Source organism: Phocoena sinus, chromosome 5, assembly GCF_008692025.1.
Source record: "Phocoena sinus isolate mPhoSin1 chromosome 5, mPhoSin1.pri, whole genome shotgun sequence".
In the NCBI taxonomy this organism is placed as follows: Eukaryota; Metazoa; Chordata; class Mammalia; order Artiodactyla; family Phocoenidae; genus Phocoena; species Phocoena sinus.
In genome coordinates, this window is record NC_045767.1 from 14,276,566 (window position 1) to 14,299,384 (window position 22,819).

At 34.9% G+C, this 22,819-nt stretch overlaps 1 protein-coding gene across 2 annotated transcripts in view; it reads right to left on the minus strand.

Moving 5' to 3' along the window:
- The window catches only part of HSPA4L (heat shock protein family A (Hsp70) member 4 like), a 53,454-nt gene that overhangs the window by 15,456 nt on the left and 15,179 nt on the right, over positions 1 to 22,819 (minus strand). For both annotated transcript variants that reach the window (XM_032632913.1, XM_032632914.1), the window contains 12 exons: positions 22,318 to 22,440; positions 19,430 to 19,529; positions 18,934 to 19,067; positions 16,915 to 17,159; positions 16,696 to 16,772; positions 15,921 to 16,072; positions 15,343 to 15,449; positions 13,998 to 14,131; positions 12,162 to 12,361; positions 6,056 to 6,154; positions 4,015 to 4,152; positions 179 to 304 (listed from right to left, as the gene is read on the minus strand). In XM_032632913.1, coding sequence (XP_032488804.1) covers positions 179 to 304; positions 4,015 to 4,152; positions 6,056 to 6,154; positions 12,162 to 12,361; positions 13,998 to 14,131; positions 15,343 to 15,449; positions 15,921 to 16,072; positions 16,696 to 16,772; positions 16,915 to 17,159; positions 18,934 to 19,067; positions 19,430 to 19,529; positions 22,318 to 22,440 — 1,635 coding nt within the window. The remainder of the gene's footprint in view (positions 1 to 178; positions 305 to 4,014; positions 4,153 to 6,055; positions 6,155 to 12,161; positions 12,362 to 13,997; positions 14,132 to 15,342; positions 15,450 to 15,920; positions 16,073 to 16,695; positions 16,773 to 16,914; positions 17,160 to 18,933; positions 19,068 to 19,429; positions 19,530 to 22,317; positions 22,441 to 22,819) is intronic.

A 22,819-nucleotide genomic window follows, 5' to 3' on the forward strand; every position in this document is an offset into this window, starting at 1 on the left:
TTTTTTCTGACTTTTTATTTATAAACATCTTTCTCACCAGCCTTCTGTAATTTGGAAAAATAACTAAGGACCATTCCTAAATGTGCTCAAAAAGATTGACAACAATAACACATTTGGTACATTTATTTACATAATTCATATTAGCATTCTCAAGCAAAACTACAAAAGTTAGACTTACTTCTAGAGTGATGAATTTTTCATAGACAGTGCCAAGCTTGTCCCTAAAATCATATACATATTCTTCAACAGCATTCTTCGCATCATTTCTTTCTTTCTCTAATTTGTCCTGCATTATCATCTTCCCCTATTCAAAAAGTTTCAGATTAGCTGCCATGAAAACACTAGGGAAATACAAACCAAAACTGCAATGAAATACTACTTCACACCTACTAGGATGATATAATCGAAGAAACGGAACATAATAAGTGTTGATGATGATTTGGAAAATTTGAAACCCTTGTACATTGCTGTTGGGAATGTAAAATACTGCAGCTTAGGACAAAACAGTATTGTGGCTCCTAAAGAAGCTAAACAAAGAATTACAATATGGGGCTTCCCTGGTGGCATAGTGGTTGCAAGTCTGCCTGCCAATGCAGGGGACACGGGTTCAAGCCCTGGTCTGGGAAGATCCCACACGCCGTGGAGCAGCTGGGCCTGTGTGCCACAACTACTGGGCCTGTGCTCTACAGCCCCCGAGCCACAACTACTGAGTCCATGTGCCACAACTGCTGAAGCCCGTGCACCTGGAGCCCGTGCTTCGCAGCAGGAGAAGACACTGCAGTGAGGGGCCCCCGCACCGTGGCAAGGAGTGGTTCCCCACTCACCGCAACTGGAGAAGGCCTGTGTGCAGCAACAAAGACCCAACACAGCCAAAAATAAATAATAAATAAATAAATAAATAAATTCTAAAAAAAAAAAAAGAATGACACTATGACTCAGCAATTTCACTCCTAGGTATATAACCAAAAAATTGAAAGCAGGAACTCAAAACAGTTATTCGTATGCCAGTGTTCACTGCAGCATTATTCACAATAGCCAAAAGGTGGAAACAACTCACTTGATCTGTAACAGATGAATGGATAAATAAAATGTATATATACAAAATGGAATATTACTCTACTATAAAAAGAAATAAAGTTCTGATACATGTTACAAAGTGGATAAACCTTGAAAACATTATGCTAAGTGAAATAAGCCAGACACAAAAAGACAAATATTCTATGATTACATTTATATGAGTTATCTACCAAATTCACAGAGACAAAGTATCAATAGATTGGTTTACTGGGGATTGGGGGAAGGGAGAGTTATTACTTAATGGTTACAGTTTCGGTTTGGGGTGATGAAAAGGTTCTGGAAAAGATAGTGGCAATGGTGGGACTCCCCTGGTGGTCCAGTGGTAAAGAATCTGCCTTAGAATGCAGGGGACACGGGTTCGATCCCTAGTCAGGGAACTAAGATCCCATGTGCCACCACTATTGAGCTCACGTGCCTCACCTACAGCCTGCGTGCCGCAAACTACAGAGCCCATGCACCACAACTAGAGAAGAGAAAACCCACACACCACAACTAGAAAGAAGCCCATGCACTGCAACGAAAGATCCTGCATGCCTCAACTAAGATCCTGTGTGCCGCAACTAAGACTCAATGCAGCCAAAAATAAATAAAATAAATGAATAATAAATAAATCTTTAAAAAAGATAGTGGCAATGGTTATATAACTGTGAATATAATTAATGTCACTGAATTGTATGCTTAAAATGGCAAATTTCAAGTTATATATATTTTACAATTTAAAAAATTAATAATACCAAAAGCCACTGAACTGTACACTTTAAATTAGTGAATTGTATGGTATGTGAATTATACCTCAATAAAAGCTTTTATAAAAAAAAACCATAGGGCTTCCCTGGTGGCGCAGTGTTTGAGCGTCCACCTGCCGAAGCAGGGTACACGGGTTCGTGCCCCAGTCCAGGAAGATCCCACATGCCGCGGAGCCTGCGCGTCTGGAGCCTGTGCTCCGCAACGGGAGAGGCCACAACAGTGAGAGGCCCACGTACCGCAAAAAAACCCCAAAAAAGCAAAAAAACCCCCATAGACTATATCATTGTACATATTGGTGTTCAAATCCCAGGTTTCCCACTTACTACCTTTGAAATTGCAGCGAAGTCACCTAACCTAAGCCTCAGTTTTCTCATTCTAGAGCGCTTACTTCTGTCTGTCTCGTATGGCTGTTAATAAGATTGACGTAATTCACATAAACTATTTAGTACAGTGCCTGACACATAACTGGTACTGAATAAACGTTGGTTTTGGTAAGTGACACAGCACAGTGGCTGTGATCTCGAGCTTTGGAGACAGACTACCTGGCTCCAAAACAAAAGGTTACTCTTTGAACTTCGGTGATTCAGTCTACCTCTGCCTGTTTCCTCATCTATCAAATGTAGATCTCTAACAGTACTTACACTTCGTAGGTTTGAGGATTAAATAAGTATCAAAGTATTTAAAGATGTTAGCAAAAATCATTATTGTCAAATCAAAAGCAAAGAAAGAATCTGAAGACTAATAAAAAACAAAATTTGTACTTTAACAAAAACATAGTATTTTAAACGTAATACTACAATGCACTGATATTTGTGAATTTAAAATAGTGAGACAGGAAATCTATAAAAGTGGATATATGTATAGGTATAACTGATTCACTTTGCTGTACAGCAGAAACTAACACAACATTGTAAAGTAACTATATTCCAATTTGAAAAAAAAATAGTGAGATATGGACTTCCCTGGTGGCACAGTGGTTAAGAATCCGCCTGCCAATGCAGGGGACACAGGTTCAATCCCTGTTCTGGGAAGATCTCACATGCCCCAGAGCAACTAAGCCCGTACGCCACAACTACTGAGCCTGTGCTCCAGAGCCTGCGAGCCACAACTACTGAGCCCGCATGCTGCAACTAGTGAAGCCCGTGCACCTAGAGCCCATGCTCCACAACGAGAAGCCACCGCTTTGAGAAGCCCACGCACTGCAATGAAGAGTAGCCCCTGCTCACCACAGCAACAAAGACCCAACGCAGCCAAAAATAAATAAATAAAATAATTTTATTTTAAAATTTAAAAAATAGTGAGCCATTTAAAAATTTAAGAAAAAATCTTATACACAAAATTTATCATTAGCTGCACTTCCCTACAATTCATTCCTTTGAGAAAATTAGTCTCAAATCATACAAATTCAGAATTATTCAGGATTATCTCAGAATTATTTCCAGAGATAGAAATGCTTCACATAAAGTGTAGCCTTTAATAACTAATGAATAGGTGATATACTTAGGTACTAGAAAGAGCAGCATTGTAAAGTCAAAAATCTCTTTAGGAAATTCCCAGAATAACATGCAGCAAGTAGAGAATATGTGGCACTTCAAAGAAAACTGACCTTCTTTAATGTCAGTCAAGCCTGTAGAAATTAGTAACTACCACTTAAGTGTAAATTTTAAAATAAAAAAATTACTTTTTACACACAACTATTGGTAAAGAAACCAAACTCTTTTCCTCAAGAGACTGTAAAATGAAGCATGTAAATACGTAAAGAAAATTTCAAGAATGACAACAGATTCTAAAAAGTATTAAATGGAAGTCAGAAAACATTCTGATTTGAACGTTAATCTTTAAGGACAACACATTAGAAGAGGGGAGCTGGTAATACTTTCCTATACAATGTCTGCTGAGTGTGCTACTGTTAAGACACAATAAAAGGGGGTAAGAATTACTAGCATTGGAAAGGCCTTTCTCTATAGTGGAGACAATCCATGTTTTTCATGTAACTAAGGTGAAGGTTACACTGTACATGACACAAACACAGCTCAGCATTTTGTCCAAAATAAAATAGTTCAATAATCTATTTAATAGTTCCTTATGAGTTATAGCCTAGTTCCACAAATTTGACGGATAATCATTTACTTCTACAAAAATTTCAGGACACACTACCACCTATTTCAACATCAATTCTGATTTATATACCTCATTTTCAATGTAGATGTTGAGAAGATCTTGGCCCAATTGCCTACACAGGCTACTCTGGATAGGTAGATCAATACTCTTGACTTTTCCTTTTTTAATGGTCTGGTTTAATCGCTCTTGTTTATCTGAGGGTACAGACTGCAAAAGAAATGCAAGAAAAGTATAAATTTCTAAAACTAGCTTAAAAATATATTTAAGAGACTGATTTCTGATGAAACAAAGTAAAATCAAACAAAACTATTATCATCTACTATACTTTAATTAAAAACATTATTTTAATATTGATAGTATTTTACACCCTGTATACACTAAATATTGTGCTGGAAATGCAAATTAAAACCACAATGAGGCTTCCCTGGTGGCACAGTGGTTAAGAATCTGCCTGCCAATGCAGGGGACATGGGTTCGAGCCCCGGTCTGGGAAGATCCCACATGCAGTGGAGCCCGTGTGCCACAACTACTGAGCCTGCACTCTAGAGCCCGCATGCCAAAACTACTGAAGCCCGCATGCCTAGAGCCCGTGCTCCACAACAAGAGAAGCCACCACAATGCGAAGCCCGCGCACCGCAACGAAGACCCAACCCAGCCAAAAATAAATAAAATAAAAACCACAATGAGGTCCCATTTCATACCCACTAGGATGACTATAATAAAAAAAAAAAAAAAAAGAGGAAGAGTTGGTGAGGATATAGAGAAATGGAAACCCTCATACATTTTTGACAACATAGTAAAATATTGCAGCCATTTTGGAAAACAGTTGGGCAGTTCCTCAAATTATTAAACACAGAGATACCATATGACCCAGCAATTCCATTCCTAGGTACACGCCCAAGAAAAATGAAAATATCCATCCACACAAAACCTGTATATGTTCATAATAGCATTATTCGTAATAGTCAAAAAGTAGAAACAATCTAAGTGTCCATCAGCTGATGAATGAATACATGTGGTATGCATCCGTATGATACATTACTCAGCCATAAAAGGGAATGAAGTACTGATATATCCTACAACCTGGATGAACCTTGAAAACATGCTTAGTGAAAGAAGCCAGTCATTAAAGGACTACATATTGTATGACTGTTTTTATATGAAATGTCCAGAACAGGCAAGTCAATGAGACAAAAAGATTAGTGGGTGCCTAGAGCTGGCAAGGGGAGGGGTGGGAGGAAAATAAAGAGTTACTGCTAATGGGTACAGGGCTTCTTTTTGGAGTGATGAAAACGTAAAATTGTGATAATGATTGCATAACTCTGTGAGTATATTAAAAACCTTTGAATTGTACTTTTAAATGGGAGAATTGCATGGTATGTAAATTATATCTCAATAGAGTTGTTGAATAATTAAAGGCAAACATTGAATAAAATAAAAAAAATTAGAAAAATGAGTTTCAGGTTTTATATTACTTGAGCAACTAGGATTTATAACTGAATCTTTATAGCCTTTGGAAAAAATCTATACAGCTAACCATTACAGATTAAATTCTGCTCAGGTTAGAAAAATCTGTCAAAGATGATAGTTTAGAGCTGTAGCCACATTCATCGGGGTGACTGGGGCAGGGTGTTTCTCCCTTCTCTTCTATCAGCAATCATTTTCTTAATAATGACTCTTAATAATAGAGTCATTTATCCTTTAAAATTTTACTTCCAAAATATTATTTTGCACAAAAAACAGCTTTATGACATGCAGCAAAATGCTTAGAGTGGTTAATATTCAGATGCAGCATTATTGCTAATTTAAGTTCTCTTCATTTGTCCTATTCTGGTTTCTATTTTCTGAGATTACATGATTTTTAGTGAGAAAAAAAAAGTAATGAAAAACATCTTTTTTTCCCACTAAAAAATAATTTTACTCATATTAGAGTCCATTCTTTTAAAAATCTTCTATAGTGAATCACTGAAGTGTATTTATTCTGGTTATATACTTTCATAATACGAAATTTAAAACACCAGGTGTATTAAAAGCATGCATTACACAGCAAATGTATTAACTCAAAATATCAATCTCAAAAAGACACAACCACAGTAATAGTATAACAAACCTTTGTTTTGGTTCCTGTATGATCAATTTCTTCTTCTGGAGTGTGTTCAGCATGACATTTTTGATGACCCTCTTCTTCCTGGTCAACCTGCATTTTATCCTGCAAAGAAAATATGTAATTGACAATATCTGTAGTCTTTTTCTTTCTTTTTTCTATTTGTTTGGTAATGAACAGCATCTTAGAGTTCAAGCCTGTTTTCAAATATGTGAACACAGTGAAGTAGAAGCTGTTTTTGAGAGTAACTATAAATAACTAGATTAACAGGTAGTAAGTAAAATGAAAAGATCTATTTGATGCTATGTGAATAAATCTTGTTTCATTTACCTGTGGCGAAATAACTGCAAAATAAATGGAAAATTGTTCTCAAGTCAAATTCACAAATGAAGATTCACAAAAAAAGAGAACATTAAACTTGACATGAAAAATGTTTATAAAGAACTTAATGTGGGAAAATAAAGAGAAAAAGATATAAAATTTAAGTATTACACATAAATTCAATTATATTTTTTAAATGTAGGAAAATACTCAAACGAAATGTATCAAAACTGTCTAAGTAGATGTCTCTGAATTATTACAATTTAAACTTTTACTATTTTTCTTAATGTCTAAAAGACAAATTTTCAACCCATAAGATTGCCAAGATGGACTCTCCGCTTGGCAAACAATCACAAGTATTAAGTTTTTCTGGTCTTTCTTAATCTTACCCACCACCATCCTCCTAAAAAGGAGAAAGCTTGGAGTTCAGGAATCAGGATAATTTAGGTCTTCATAAATATATATATATATATATATATATATATAGTTAAGTATACATATAATGTCCAGAAGGCTATCTTGAATAAATGCTTATTTGTGCCAAAGAGAAAAACAAGTTAGAAGATAATTTACACCACTGTTCTTCGTAATTAAAAGGTCAGCTACTGAAATTCCAACCCCCATCCTCCCTGCCCTACCACCTTCCAACTCTACAATTTTCCCAACCCTATGATGGAAAAGTGGTGGAAAATGTGTTAATAGTGGCGAGTTGGGGTAATGCAGAAAGGCACAAATACATTAATAACTCTATTTCATGTAATACTAAGAAAACAATGCTGCCAATTAAGGCCAAAATACTTTATCACTTGGCATTTTTATTTTATACTTATTGAAAAAGCTCTTCTATTGTGTATATATTCATCTCTCTAAAAGAAATAAACCAAATAATATGGTTAAGGTATTTCTAAAACTACTCCACATTAAGAATACAACTCTTCTAAATCACTTAAGTTGTTGATGTCTGAATTTTTCTACACAATATTGTTCTCTGTGCCATCAAGAGCATTAGTGACCCAGCCATTTGTTTAAAAATTGCTCCTGTATAGTCTCTAATGTTTTCTTATAAGCCACTGACACATCTTCTACGAGTGTTTTTTTTTTTTTGGCCACGCCATGTGGCAGGCGGGATCTTAGTTCCCCGACCAGGGATTGAACCCGTGCCCCCTGCAGTGGAGTCTTAACCACTGGACCGCCAAAGGAAGTCCCCTATTCTACAAGTTTTATGATGTTTTTTTCTCTAACTTACCAGAAGGAGTCAACAGATTATTTTCGGACAACAACCAGGACTGATATTCCTTCCTTGAATGGTCCTTAAGTTGTTTAATGTCAAGGGGTTGCAATTGCCTACTCATGCCATTAGGAATAACAACCAAGTTCACACATGTACAGACAGATGATGAGAACTTCTCATGATTACTGCCATAGGCAACAGTAAATATATTATCATTTGCATGGCCCATCCCAATTTCAGATATATTAAGTGGAAAACTGTACATCTTACAATTGATATGAGAGTCATTTGTTAGTCTTTTAAAATAATTTTAAGAAGGTTCATAGGAATATTATCACTAGTGGGTAAGTTAATGGACGTGCCTCTAGACTGGTTTCTCTAATTGATTTTAAACTCCACGAGGGCTGAGACTGTCTTTCTATTCACTGCTATATCCAAACACACAATTTAGGTACTTCTAGTTATTTGCTGAATAAATGAAAAAGCACTTAAGAATAAAATCCAGAATAATTATCTAATCTGTCCCTTGATCTACCTTCTCAATTTCTTTTTTTTTTGTCACTCTCCCCTTTTCTGTATTTTATATTATCAGCTACCTTAGTATCTGTAACAATAAAAAAGGATATCCTGCCGTCAGGGCCTTTGTTATTCTCTCTGTCTGGACAACTACCTACCTGATCCTTACTCTCAAACTGCCTTTTCATCTTTCAGGCTAGCGTTCCTTTTCCTTCCTCACAGGTGGCTTTCCTCATCACTTAATTTCCACTATGCATCCCCTGCTGTTAATTTCCTTTATATTTATATGGTATCTTGTTGCTTCTAGCCTATCCTCTTCCATTAGAATGTAAGTTACAGATGGGTGGGGACCTTCTTTATCTTGCTTATTACCACTGTATCCTCAGTGCCTGGAACAGTACCTGGTACATATAAGTAATCAGATGTTTTGAATTTAAAAATAGAAAGATAAACAACCCAAATTGTCAACAACTGGGGAATAAATTGTGGTACATTAGTACGATAGTCTCTTTGATCCTTCACTGTGCCATGAAGCCTAAGTTGTAATACCTTCCTAATATGTCCAGATATTAATAAATACCTAGAAGAAAAGTGTCCATTTTCTGAGATATCCTTATACTGTATCGAAGAAAAGTTGGCAATCTATGTTATGGTTTTTCAGGAAAATCGAAGCCATCTTAATTTTTAATGAAAAAATGAGGGCCATAAAATAATCTCTCATAAATTGACTCTCAAGCAAAGAAAGACAAAAACAAAGAACTCCTACTGTTGCTCACTGATATATGTCTGGGTTTCATCGACCTAAGAGCCAGCAGTGTCAGCAACTAGGGAACGGTAAAAAAGAACTTATTATCCTCTTACCTTCTGCTGTAAAGCTTAAAACAATTAGCTTCCAGAGTCTACTTTGAATTTGTTCACATTTTGGGAGGGGGGAAGGGAGAGACTGCTTTATAATGGTATTTAAGCCTTAAGCTTTTTTTTTTTTTTTTTTTTTTTTGCGGTACGCGGGCCTCTTACTGTTGTGGCCTCTCCCGTCACGGAGCACAGGCTCCGGACGCGCAGGCTCAGTGGCCATGGCTCACGGGCCCAGCCGCTCCATGGCATGTGGGATCTTCCCGGACCGGGGCACGAACCCGTGTCCCCTGCATCGGCAGGCAGACTCTCAACCACTGTGCCACCAGGGAAGCCCAAGCCTTAAGCTTTTAAACTTCTGGATACAGAATTAAAGAGAAAAGTCCTAGAGAGAACCATTAAGCAATACAGTACACAGGATGTCTTCTACACAGTAGGATACTCAACATCACCCCTTATGTTAAAAGCAACGACAAGAAAATAATTTACATTATTAGCAAGAGTAAGGAAATAAACTACAATTTATTCAACACCTATTGTATCAGCTAAGGTAGGGATTTAAAAGGAGATTAATATATGTGAATGTGCTCACCAACAATGCTAAGTATATGATCCATAACGTTAGTTACCTTTTTTTTGGCTCTTGATTATATAAATTATAAAAGAAATACTCAGGAACATCTCACTTAAGAAGAAGAAATACCTTATATGGAACACCAACTACCTGGGTTCTAGTAAGCCGAAAACACTCTTGTAAGCAAATCAATCTATGAATGGCCAAAGCAGATGTTATAAATTCATACATTTTATTCACAAGTGAGTTTTTTAAGTCCATATTCAAGAGATCATCCTAAAGGACTGGCTAACTGGATTTCAAGCCCACAGACAAATAGAAGCAGCAAATAAGAAATGCCAGGAGAGGTAGAAAATGGGTGCCATACTCTCCTTGTTTTTAGTGCCCAGGATTCACTAACATTACACAGAGAAAACTAAAGGTCTAAAACATTACACAGAGACTTTGAAGAAAAAGAGGTGAAGAAAGTGAAATGGCTTTTAAAGAACTCACTCTAAAAGGCACTGTTGATGGGAATGTAAATTGATACAGCCACTATGGAGAACAGTATGGAGGTTCCTTAAAAAACTACAAACAGAACTACCATATGACCCAGCAATCCCACTACTGGGCATATACCCTGAGAAAACCATAATTCAGAAAGAGTCATGTACCACAATGTTCACTGCAGCTCTATTTACAATAGCCAGGACATGGAAGTAACCTAAGTGTCCATCGACAGATGAATGGATAAAGAAGATGTGGCACATATATACAATGGAATATTACTCAGCCATAAAAAGAAATGAAATTGAGTTATCTGTAGTGAGGTGGATGGACCTAGAGTCTGCCATACAGAGTGAAGTAAGTCAGAAGGAGGAAAACAAATACCATGTGCTAACAAATATATAAGGAATCTAAAAAAAAAAAAGGTTCTGAAGAACCGAGCGGCAGGACAGGAATAAAGATGCAGATGTAGAGAATGGACTTGAGCACAGGGGGAGGGGGAAGGGTAAGCTGGGACAAAGTGAGAGAGTGGCGTGGACATATATACACTACCAAATGTAAGATAGCTAGCTAGTGGGAAGCAGCCGCATAGCACAGGGAGATCAGCTCGGTGCTTTGTGACCACCTAGAGGGGTGGGATAGGGAGGGTGGGAGGGAGATGCAAGAGGGAGGAGATAGGCGGATATATGTATATGTATAGCTGATTCACTTTGTTATAAAGCAGAAACTAACACACCATTGTAAAGCAATTATACTCCAATAAAGATGTTAAAAACAAAATAAAAGGCATAGAGAATGCTTTCAATTTTAGCAAAAAAATAAATCTTAAATGGATTAAATGTCTGCCATACATTGCTGTGAACTACAATTAGGAAAATTAACTTTTCACCTATTACTCTTATGTTTATTTATGAAACATTGACTGTATCTTCACTAACATATTAGGACAGTATTTCCTTCTCCTCAATTCAAGGAAGGGAGGATGTAATAGGAAAATAACACACGGGAAGAAGAATGAAAGAAAATGCCATGGTCCTTAAACGAAGTACTTTAAGGAGTAGTGGTAGAATTCTGATCAATCTGGAAGAAAGGATTTTATAGTAGCTGTTAGTAAAAACAGACAAAAAGACAACTTTCACAAAAGGGAGAAACTATCTTGAAATTTAAAATCTTAAAATCCATTCTTTTTTTTTTTTTTTTTTTTTTTTGCGATACGCGGGCCTCTCATTGTTGTGGCCTCCCCCGTTGCGGAGCACAGGCTCCGGACGCGCAGGCTCAGCGGCCATGGCTCATGGGCCCAGCTGCTCCGCGGCATGTGGGATCTTCCCGGACCGGGGCACGAACCCGTGTCCCCTGCATCGGCAGGTGGACTCTCAACCACTGCACCACCAGGGAAGCCCAAAATCCATTCTTAACATGCAGAAATATATGAAAAATCTAGGGCAGACCTCCAATTATGATTTGAAAAAAATCCAACAAAAGCCATTAAAAATAACTTACAAATAGTATACATAAAAAGACGAAAACTTTATGTAATGGAATATAATAACTTTCTCCTAAGATTCCTTCATTCATAGTATGCCAAGAGTAAATACAATGTTAGAGTCATATAACTCTTTCATAAAGAAACTGTCAAAAATCTGTTTTAATGTTACTGAATGTACAGCACATTCTTCTGCTCAACTGCCACAGATATCTCCTAACTAAGCTCTGAAAATTTCTTTATTAAGCATGTATTCTCAATCTAAAAACACATATGTATACAGTTCAGAATTTATCATTCTGAATTGGATTTATGTGTAAGCTAAAAAGCTAGCTATAATAAATGTTTTTAATAGAAATAAAGAATTTAGGAACAATGACTCCAGACACACATATGCATATTTTCCATATAATGCTATGAAAAATACACAAACCTCCGAAAAGCATGTTACAATGTGAAAAGATGTAGAGCATTTAAAATAGAATTATTCTTTAATGATTTTATTTTTAAAAGCTTATATACTTATTCCTATAGCAGAACTTCAGAGCAAAACCTCAGATATTAATATTTTCAACTATTAAAAGTACCAGGTAGAATTAAGATACTGCATATATTAGAGGAACCTTTTTGAAACAGAATTTCTACATACCACATCATCTTTGCTTTCATTCTTAAAAGAAGTTTCTGTCTCCATAGGAACATCACTGTGATCCCCTTCTATATTCTGCTTCTCAATTACTGATGCACTAGCCACACTGAAGATTCCATGGATGTTAATACGAACTTTAACCTTAACTTTGGAACTATCACCATCAGACTGTGGGAAAACATTCTGAATAGTGAAGCTCCCTTAAGGAAGAAAGAGCTTTGATCAGTACATGGGCCTCAGATTAACTCATTCAATTCATTCATTCAATAGTTTTACTATCATCTTTCAGATGCTGGCAAAAGAAAATCATAAATTATCATATGCTGATTAATTTCTGTGGGACATGCATTTCCCCCAGATTACCTTTTTAATATACTAATAAACCTGGTATAAACACTCAGACAGGTTAAGCAACCTGCCCAAAATCATCAACAATAGGAAAAAGGAGAGTTGGGATCTTAACCAAGGACAATCTGACTGAAGGCAATATCACTTTTAAGTTTTACAATGTTGCTACACTAAAACCAAAATAACAAAACACAATTTCTGAGTTTGAAAACCAAATAGATATTACCTTTTTGCTATAAACTTTGCAAATCATAATCATCTTGGTAATTCATAAATAAAGCAATTTAAAATTTTTTCTGGATTTTTCCTATAGCAAAATTGCTAAGTTATCCAGTCACTACTACCTACTGAGGTCACTTTAATTTTTCACTTTAAGAAATCTGATGTTTTATTTTTCAGAAAAAAAAAATCTCAAATATATGTTATCCATAGTAAAGAGACACTACCAGGCAGAAAAACTGTATATAAAAAATCTGGCTGACCTATATTAGAGGTTGAATTGTGACCTCCCTCTGGCCCCAATTCATATGTTGAAGCCCTACTCTCCAGTAACCTCAGAAGATGACCTTATTTGGAGATAGGGTCTTTACAGGTTATCAAGTTAAAGTGAAGTCATCGGGTGGGTTCTAATCAAATGACTTGGCGTCCTTATTTGGAGACAGATACATACACAAAGAGAACGTCATGTAAACATGAAGAGAGCCATTTATGAACCAAGAACAAACACCTGGAATGGATCCTTCCCCCACAGCCCTCAGAAGGAACCAATCCTGCCAACAACTTAATTTTGAACTTCTAGACTCCAGAACTGTGAGATGATAAATTTCTACTGTTGAAACCACCTAGTTTGTGATACTTTGTTCCAGAAGCCCTTGAAAACTAATACCATTTTCAATAATGTACTTCTACTGCTTTAAATAATGTACATGAAAAATTAATATTGTCTCCTTTTTTAGTCTATCAATAAAAGTAGCACATATAGAAAAATTTTTAATTTAATATTCCTTCTCTTTTAAATGATGTAAATCATACTTTGTTTTATATCTTCTAAAAGATTACTCAGCTAAAATGGATATTACAGTCTCCTATTTCCACTTTTGTATTAATCCAATGATTAACTGGCTTCTAGTTGTTGCCAGTGAACGTAAGTTTAAAATCAGAATATGTAGTCAGTCTGGCAGCACAATTTCAGCTTACCGATTAAAGAGTTCTTCCATTAAAAAATAACCCTCACCCAAACTTTTCAGGTCAATTACAGAGCATTTTAAATATGCATTTCAAAATGAATTAAAAAGATTCAAACTTGCTGTTATTCCAGAAATAAACTCTGAGCACTAAAAAGTGCACATTTAGAAAAAAGTATGATTATTTTTCTTTAAAAATCCAGTGCTGGCTTCGCTGAAATGTTACTTTGTTTCCTTGATTCAAATATTAACATATTTGTAAGAGGCTAAAATTTATGAAAAAAAAGTTTTGGAGTTCTCTTACCAATTCTTGGATCTGGATAAGGCACTTCATGTAAATTAGTATAAAATGCTTCTAGTTCAAATGGTTCTTTCTTGTGGAAAGTAATGACTTTTGAGAATGGGGCAGGATGGTTCTTACAGAATACTTCACATTCCCTAAAATGGAGTGGGAAAACAGTTTAAAACAAATAGAAAGTTGCTTATGAACCTAATTACAGAATCCATCTCATTTTTAATTCATGATAAGCAGCAATTTTAAAGACCTCTGTGCACAAATTTTAAGAAAAAGAATTACTGGTTTTGCTATAAATAAACATGCCTTTTGACAGGTTTAGGGCTCAAAGTTCTAGAACGTCTGACATAGTAACAGACAATTCTATCCTACTGAGAAAAATTATCTGAGAATAGGTATATTTTGTTTGTTTGTTTTGGCGGTACATGGGCCTCTCACTGTTGTGGCCTCTCCCGTTGCGGAGCACAGGCTCCGGACGCGCAGGCTCATCGGCTATGGCTCGCGGGCCCAGCCGCTCCGCGGTATGTGGAATCTTCCCGGACCGGGGCACGAACCCGTGTCCCCTGCATCGGCAGGCGGACTCTCAACCACTGCACCACCAGGGAAGCCCTGAGAATAGGTATATTTTAAGGCAATATATAAGGATGTTTTTGCTCACATCTGAGGACCAAATTCTATTGATATTTTTGAAATTTGTGCAAAAATTTCAATTTCTTGGGGGTGCAGATGTATAAAACACAGAACAAAATCTTAAAAGCAACTTCAAAACCTAAATACAGGTTTATTTTATTATACCAACTATACTTCTGAAAAGCAGTCAAATATAATATTTGAAATACAGATTTTTATTTTAGTAGGAAAGTAAACAATTTATATCCTGGGCAGTTCATGGAAAAGGAAATGTTAATGTCAAAGCATGAAAAGACTTGCAGCTCACAACAGTCAGAAATGCAAATTTAATAATAAAGTACGATTTAAAAGTGATGCTTTTATTTGGATATTCAAAGAAAATGACTGGATAGATATATACCCAGCTGTTAACAATAGTTAGTTACCTCAATAAAATGGGCTAAGGGAGTTGGGGTATGGCAAATGCAAATTTTTAAGTTTTTATATTTCTATACTGTGATTTTTATTTGAAAAGAGAATGTTTTACTTTTATAATAAAATACTAATTAAAAAATATGCCATAATGGTTTATAGATAATATATCATTTTCATATTCTCTTTGTTTCTAAGATAGTATTCTAAAGTGTTTGACAAGTTTAAGAAGTATAAATTCCTCTAATTTAGAATAGTAGGTTCAATTGATTATTTATGACAAGCTCTAACCAAGGCTTTAGAAGTAACTTACCCAGTCCCATCTTCAAAAGAGGTCTTCCATCTTAATGTGATTGAATAGGGAACAAGGTCTGTTATGGAAAATTCACGCACTTTAAATGCTGGTGAGAGAATCGCACACTGAAAATAAGATGTATACCATATTTAAATCAACAAACACCAAACATATCCTAGGTTACCATGATTGAACTGCTTAATAAAGTTCTTATAATAAAATTGTTACATTTTAAAAATTTCTGGGTTTTTGGTAATAACTAGTTAAAATTTTAAAGTGTCAGAGCACTCTTTCTGTGACTTTACAAAAACTGATGTAAAATATGTTTAAATCTCAAAAAAAGAATTTTAAATGGGAATAATTATAAGAATTAATAAAATAAATGCTTTTTCGGTATAATTACAGACATACTGTCCTATGGTAGTTTAAACAAATGGGACAGACACAACCCTTATATTTCAGGAATAATTTCAATTTAATTTTAGCTTATTGATAACTGGTTGGACAAGATAATATTAAAAAGTTCTTTGAGGCCTATCACCATATTTCTGGCAAAATATACATTCTAAAATTTAAAAAAAGACTAATAATCATACCTGTAATGCACACCCTCTTGCAACAGCTTCATCAGCATTTAATGTGGTACTTATGTCTTTAAGAAAGAATTTAGTGATTTGTTCCTTCACAGCAGGAATTCGTGTTGCTCCCCCTACAATTTCTATACTACTTATGTCTTCACAATGTAAGTCTGGAAAATGAAAGGTTTAATTGAGAAAAATAAGACAGTCTTTATAAAAATGTGAACAGTAGACCCCAGAAAGTACTTTTTAAAAAAAATGTATTTTTTTATTTGCTCAAAACAAGGTAAAATGGAAAGAAGATAAAAATAAATTTTGGAAAAAAGCAAAATTTAATAGATATTAATTATCTACTTATCAGGCACTATACTTGGTCTAGATGATGAAGTGACCACAAGAACAGACATGCACCTCATGGACTTCAGAGTCCTTCAGTTTTAACTTCCACCTCACAAATTGCCACAGAAGGTAATTTTAATTGATTACAAAAATCTCTAACAAAAAGCAGTCATGTCCTCATTTCAACTTTCAATCAATCTTTAAAATCTTACATATAGACACCTTCAAATATAACTAGCATTAAACAATATGAGTCAGAAGGAGTTCTCATAAACTTTGATTTCTAGTGGCCCTGCTCTTATGAACAAACAATGAGTTATATAATCTCCTTCTCTAAAACAAGAAATATGTCTTCAAAAAGCACATGAATTTTTTGTTGTTTTTACCATTTTCTACCCCATTCAAGTAACACCATGGTACAGTTTTGATTGTTAGTTCAGTAACTTCCACTTACTAGCTTGTTCCATTACTGCTTTTAATGGTGGGTCAACTCTGGCTAAGAGGGAAGCACATAATTGTTCAAACTGAGCCCTGTGGGAAAATGAAATAAAATTCATTATTTGGGGATATAAAAATTGAGCATATCTTCTAAAATAACAGAACGAAGAAAAATCAGACATGAACTAAACATAAAATAAGGAAACACTTTTCAAACTGAAAGCATGCGTGGTACCTGTTCATTTTACTAGAAACATCAAGGTCATTCATGAAACACTCAATGTTCAGTGGAAGGTCTGATGCATTTGCACTCATTAGCTTCTTTAGTTTTTCACATTCCTGATATAAGCGCAACAAGGCCCGAGAGTTTTCTTTTACATTTATCTTATATTTTGTCTTGAACTCATCACAGAAGTAGTCTACTAAAACCTCATCAAAGTTCCTGCCACCCAAATATGGATCAAAGGTAGTAGCCAAGACCTGTTTAATTGAAAAAACAGAACTGAATTTTCAGAAATATTAGATGTTTTCAGCACCCCCTCCAAAATACCTTTTAAAATTAAAATCAAAACCAAAGACCTTGACAAAAATCACAGGGGTACCAAATTTGGAACCAGTTATATTAGTTAGTACTTATATTTAGCCAACATATCTAACCACTCTGAATTATCTGCTTTAAGTTATAGATCTATATACCTACGTGAAAGAATAATTCTAATTCTGAATAACTGAGTTACAATGACTAAAACTTCATTATCTCACAACCCATGGTTCTATAACAACACTGAACAGGTGTGCCAAAAACCAAGTTTAAGAGAGCAAAGAAAGAGTCCTAAGTATGTAACCAAAAACAAAACAGCCAAGAAGAGGCAATCCAAAGATTAAATCTAAAATATTGTAATTGGTCAACTTACAAATCAGGAATTAGTGCCCCCATCCCTCATAAATATATAGAAGGAAGATAAAAGCACGCAAGGGAACAAAAAAGAAAACAAAAAAAATGAAGAGGAGAGACAAAATTTTAATAAGCTTGTTGAGCAATAGCCCCCAGTTAGCAGTCGAGTGGAAAAGGAATAGACGAGTCACAGCACTTCAACAATATAGTTCTTGAAAACAGGACCAAGACATCTAGTCTCTCTCCCCGAGGTAGAGGGCAAAAATAACTACTTATAATAGTCATGACTAAAAAAGTAGAATCCCACTGTTGGTGTGGTTCATCAACTTCTTTTTCACAAGGATGGGTGGTGGAATAGTGGTAAACATCACAGTAAGATGTGAGCACAGACTGGTTGGGATGTTATCCCAGATGAGCATGAAGAATCCATGGACAGACTTCTCATGAGGTCCAGTATTACCCAAAATTAGATGTAAAATTGTGTAGGTATGTGACTAGTGCAAATGTGCATCATTCTCAGAGGAGGGCCATAGCTTTTATCAAACTTCCAAAGGTGCCTGTGATCTAAAAAATAATAGCTCTATACTCTAGGGTATTCACTAAAAAGGAAGAAAGGAAAATGTTCTTTTTTAATTAAGTTAAAATTCAACACTAAATACCAAGGATTAAATCAATTTGCAAGAAACTATTCTATATTCACTATGAGTCATTTCCCTTTAATTTTCTGATTACAAGGATGTTAACATAGTACTATAAACGGCAAGACGAAAGGCTCTAAAAGGTGCTGGATAACCCAAAGCATTTACTCTTCTGAGCTAATCTATACATGTGTATAATGGGGGGAGAGAGAGAGTGTGTGTTAAGTCTGGGTAAGATATCAATGTAGAAATGAATACAAAACCAAACAAAGGCTGTAAGAAGATAAGCATATAGAGGTAAATAATACCACACTGTAGAAAATTTTGATTAGGACTCCAGGATAGAAAGGTTTCTAAAGACAATGGGAATCATTTTAGAAATGTTTCCTATGTACATTTATAAATATGTAATTTATGCTCCCTGATAGGTGACTGAAAACCTCAACAATAGTAAAAATAGCTAACACATAATATCTGCTATATGGCATTCCAAGCATCTTATAATCATTAACTCATTTTATCCTCAAAAAGTCTATGAGGTACTTACTGATAATATCCTCAGGTGAGGAACCTGAGATTTGGGGAGGTTAGGTAACTTGCTCAAGGTCACAGTTTTTAAGTGGCAGAGCCAGGATTTAAACCCAAGCATTAGGGTTCTCTATATAGTCTCATATGCTCTTAGACATTAAAATTAAATATAGTAAATCATTTATTTACTTACTTTAAGTTTTCCTTTGTTAAAAGCACAAACTGAGATCTGGTAGGCAGAATGTCCCATATCAATAAATATTACATTTCTTGGTTTCTCATCTAACGGAGGAAGATCCTGTTTATAAATTCCATATGCCAGTGCAACTATGTAAGAACAAAGAATTAGGTTAATTCCAGCCTAGCAATCACTTAGAAAACAATAGGCAAGTCATGTTGATACTACATTTTAACACACAGTAGAGTAATACAAATTATTAGTTTCAAAGTAAATTCACTTTTCACAAATTGGTTAATGTTTTTTTCTCTACCCATCTATAACCCTATAATATTAATGACTCTTATAGCCAATGAAAGACATGTTTAAACTCTGCCATAATGTTGTGCTCCAAAATGACAAGCTTATATCAGTACATAATAGAGTTAAAAAATAAATGCTTTGTATTAATTAGAAAAATAACTATAATAATATTTTTCTGACAGTAATTTTCAAATTGCAAACTGCTCACCTGCAGTAGTTTCATTCATTAGCCTTAAACAATTTAAGCCTGCAACCTGGGCTGCAGCCATCACAGATCTTCTCTCAGCATCAGTGAAAAAGCTCGGAATCTGGTGTTGCAAAACAATAATTGTTATTAGTTCAATGTAACAGATTTTACTTAAACATTTCATCAATTGAAAAATGAACTTATGTACAGCTTAAGGCAAAGACTGGTGTTCTAATAAAATAAATGAGGAAAAAATACTAGTTTCTTTTTTAAGGTTGGCAATTTCTACATCATAAAGTCTTGACCTAAAGTATGAACACAAATTTAAAGCAATTAGTAAAACAGAATTAATATTGCAGGATTTCAAAAATATGTTAAATCCTTCTCATGTTGGTCTATAAAAATACTTATTTATTAATCTTTAATAATGAAACATTAAAAACCCAAGAGTCTATTAAAATGAGATTGGTTAAATATGTTATATCCACATAATGGAATCCTACATAGCTGTTAGAATCAGATCGATCTGAATTGTCATGGAATAGTATCTTTATTACATTAAGAAAAGGGGGCATGTAGAGCATGATTTCATTTTTGTGTATGTATGTACTACTAGAAGAATATATTTCCAAATGTTTACAATGGTTGTATTTCAAAGGGAGGGGGAACTATATTGCAGGGGACTTATGATGAGCATGTGTTTCTTTATAAATCACGAAAAAACATTAAATATATTTCTATTAAAAAATAAACTCTTAATTTAAAACTAATAATTAAGATTACATATACTTATTACTGTCAAACTAAGAAGCACTTTCATTTGGTCTACAGACAAATTTCTAAAAAGCTAATTAAGTATATCCATGTATAAAACTTGGGGCTCTTCCAATTTTAAGTAAGTAGTCTCCTCCAATCTTAGTGCTTTTTGAATTTAGAAATTTCATTTAATAGATAATAACACAAAAAGAACTTGAATTTTGATAAGTTTGTATATCCTGATTTTGGTATTACCCTTCAGACAAAAATCTAAATTATAAGGTATGGTTCACTTAATTTTCACTAAGCACTTATGTACCAGTACTTTTCCAGCCATTAGAGATATGACAGTGCATAGAGCAGAAAATACTTCCCTTTGTACAGCTCACATGGGTCTACTGCACTGATTACAAAGTTAATAATGCCCAAGAAGTTCACAATGCCATGTTCTGATACTAATTTCTGACATGAAAGTAAAATCAAGTATGGCTAGATAAATAGGGATGGATTTGAATTTAAGATACATTTTTAAAATGTGCACCATTCTGACATATACTTTTAAGTAGCAGTATAATGGAAGAGTTATGACCACAAGTTATTTAACTTCTCTGTGTCTCAGTTTTTTCATCTGTGAAATTGAGGTTAATAATAGCCTACCTACAGAGTGGTTCTGAGGATTAAATGGGTTAATGCACGTTAAATGCCTTTAATAGGGCCTGGACAATGGTAAACTCTATCATTTACTATAACAAAATGACTGGAAAACAAAATACTAAGCTAATATTTTTCTCTCATTTAAAAATTCTATATACACCTGACAGGGACTTCCCTGGTGGCACAGTGGTTAAGACTGCATGTTCCCAATGCAGGAGGCCCAGGTTCGATCCCTGGTCAAGGCTAGATCCCACATGCATGCCGGAACTAAGGAGCCCGCCTGTCGCAACTAAGACCCAGCACGACCAAATAAATAAATATTTAAAAAATAAATACACCTCACAAATTTTAATTACTAAATTCATTGAAGAGTTCATAATTCGATTCTATTTTTCTGATGACATGAGACTCCTGAACTTACGTAGTCAAGTTTAACAATACTAAGAATATATTCACATTTAGGTGACAACATATAACTTAAAAACTAGTTATCAATATATAATGGGATCTCAAGAGATAAAACAGGGGGTAAAAGATTAAACGCTTTGTTAAGAATCTTTAAAAGACAGATCTTTTCTTTCTGAAAAGTACTGCATGATCTCACCTATATGTGGAATCTAAAAAAGTCTAATTCATATGATAGAGTAGAATGGTGGTTAACAGGGGCAGGGAGTCGGGGAAATGGGGAGACAGTGGCCAAAGGGTACAAAATTTCAGTTATGTAGAATGAATAAGTTCTAGAGATCTAATGTACAGCATGGTGACTACACTTAACAATACTCTATTATATACTGGAAATGTGCTAAGAAAGTAGATCTCAGGTATTCTCACCACACAAACACAAAAAAAGTAACCACAGGCGATGGATATGTTAATTTGCTTGACTGTAGTGATCATTTCACTATGTATATCAAAGCATCATGCTGTTCATCTTACATAAAAACAATTTTTACCTTAAAGGCTCAAGTGGGTTTTGAGGGGTGATAAATGTGTTTATTATACTGATTGTGATGATGATGGTTTCACGGGTGTATGCGTATGTCAAAACTTCTGGAAGTATACAGGTTAAATACATCTAATTTATCATTTTAAAAAAAGGATCTTTTATTTCTGATACAGAATATATAGAATCTCAAATTCCCAACTGGGCATTTTCAACCTTTGACATAAATGTTACTAAGGTCGGTCCCTAGGGGTGGGACGTTAAGTGCTACCTAGAAAGATTCTTAGGGATAAGTGGCAGGTACAGCAGTCACCAACTAATCACATACATTAGTTTTTATTTTAAGATTCACTGATTATCACAGTTAACTTTATGGGAAACTCAATCCTGAACTTTATCAAATAAAATAATTTTTTAACATAAAAGTAAAAATGGATTTAGGTTATTTACTGGATTAGGGCAGAAGGAAAAGTAAAGGGAAGAAAAATATTTCAATACAACATTAATACACTGGAAAATATGATTCAAGAGTGTTCATTACTGAGGTAAAACTTACTGAAATCACACAGTCAGCCACTGGTTTCTTCAAAGCATTTTCTGAAGTCTCTTTAAGCTTAGCCAACAGCATTCCAGTAACTTGTTCGATCGCAAAAGGTCTCTCTTCTTCTAGGTATCGCGCCTAAAGCCAAAAGAGGAGATATTTATCAAGAGTCATTTATTCATCTAGTATTTTATGAGCACCTACCTTATACATGATCGATACACAACAGTGAAAAAGGCAAACTCCTTGCTCAATGAAGTTATATACCAAAAGGATTGCTCTAGTATCATTATGTCTCATCTCTGAAGTTCCAGTGCCTTACACATAGTATTACAACCAAATAAATTATCAAGAGTGTCTTTACATGCTCCAGCTCCCCATCTCCCAGAAGAGCAAGTTTTATCATTCACTACTCTTATAAACAAATAAGGGGAAAAAGATCAAATAATCTTTCTTTTGGAAGTTAGAACTCTTCTTGGGTTTAAAATGAAAATTTTAGTAATACAGTTTTGTGAAA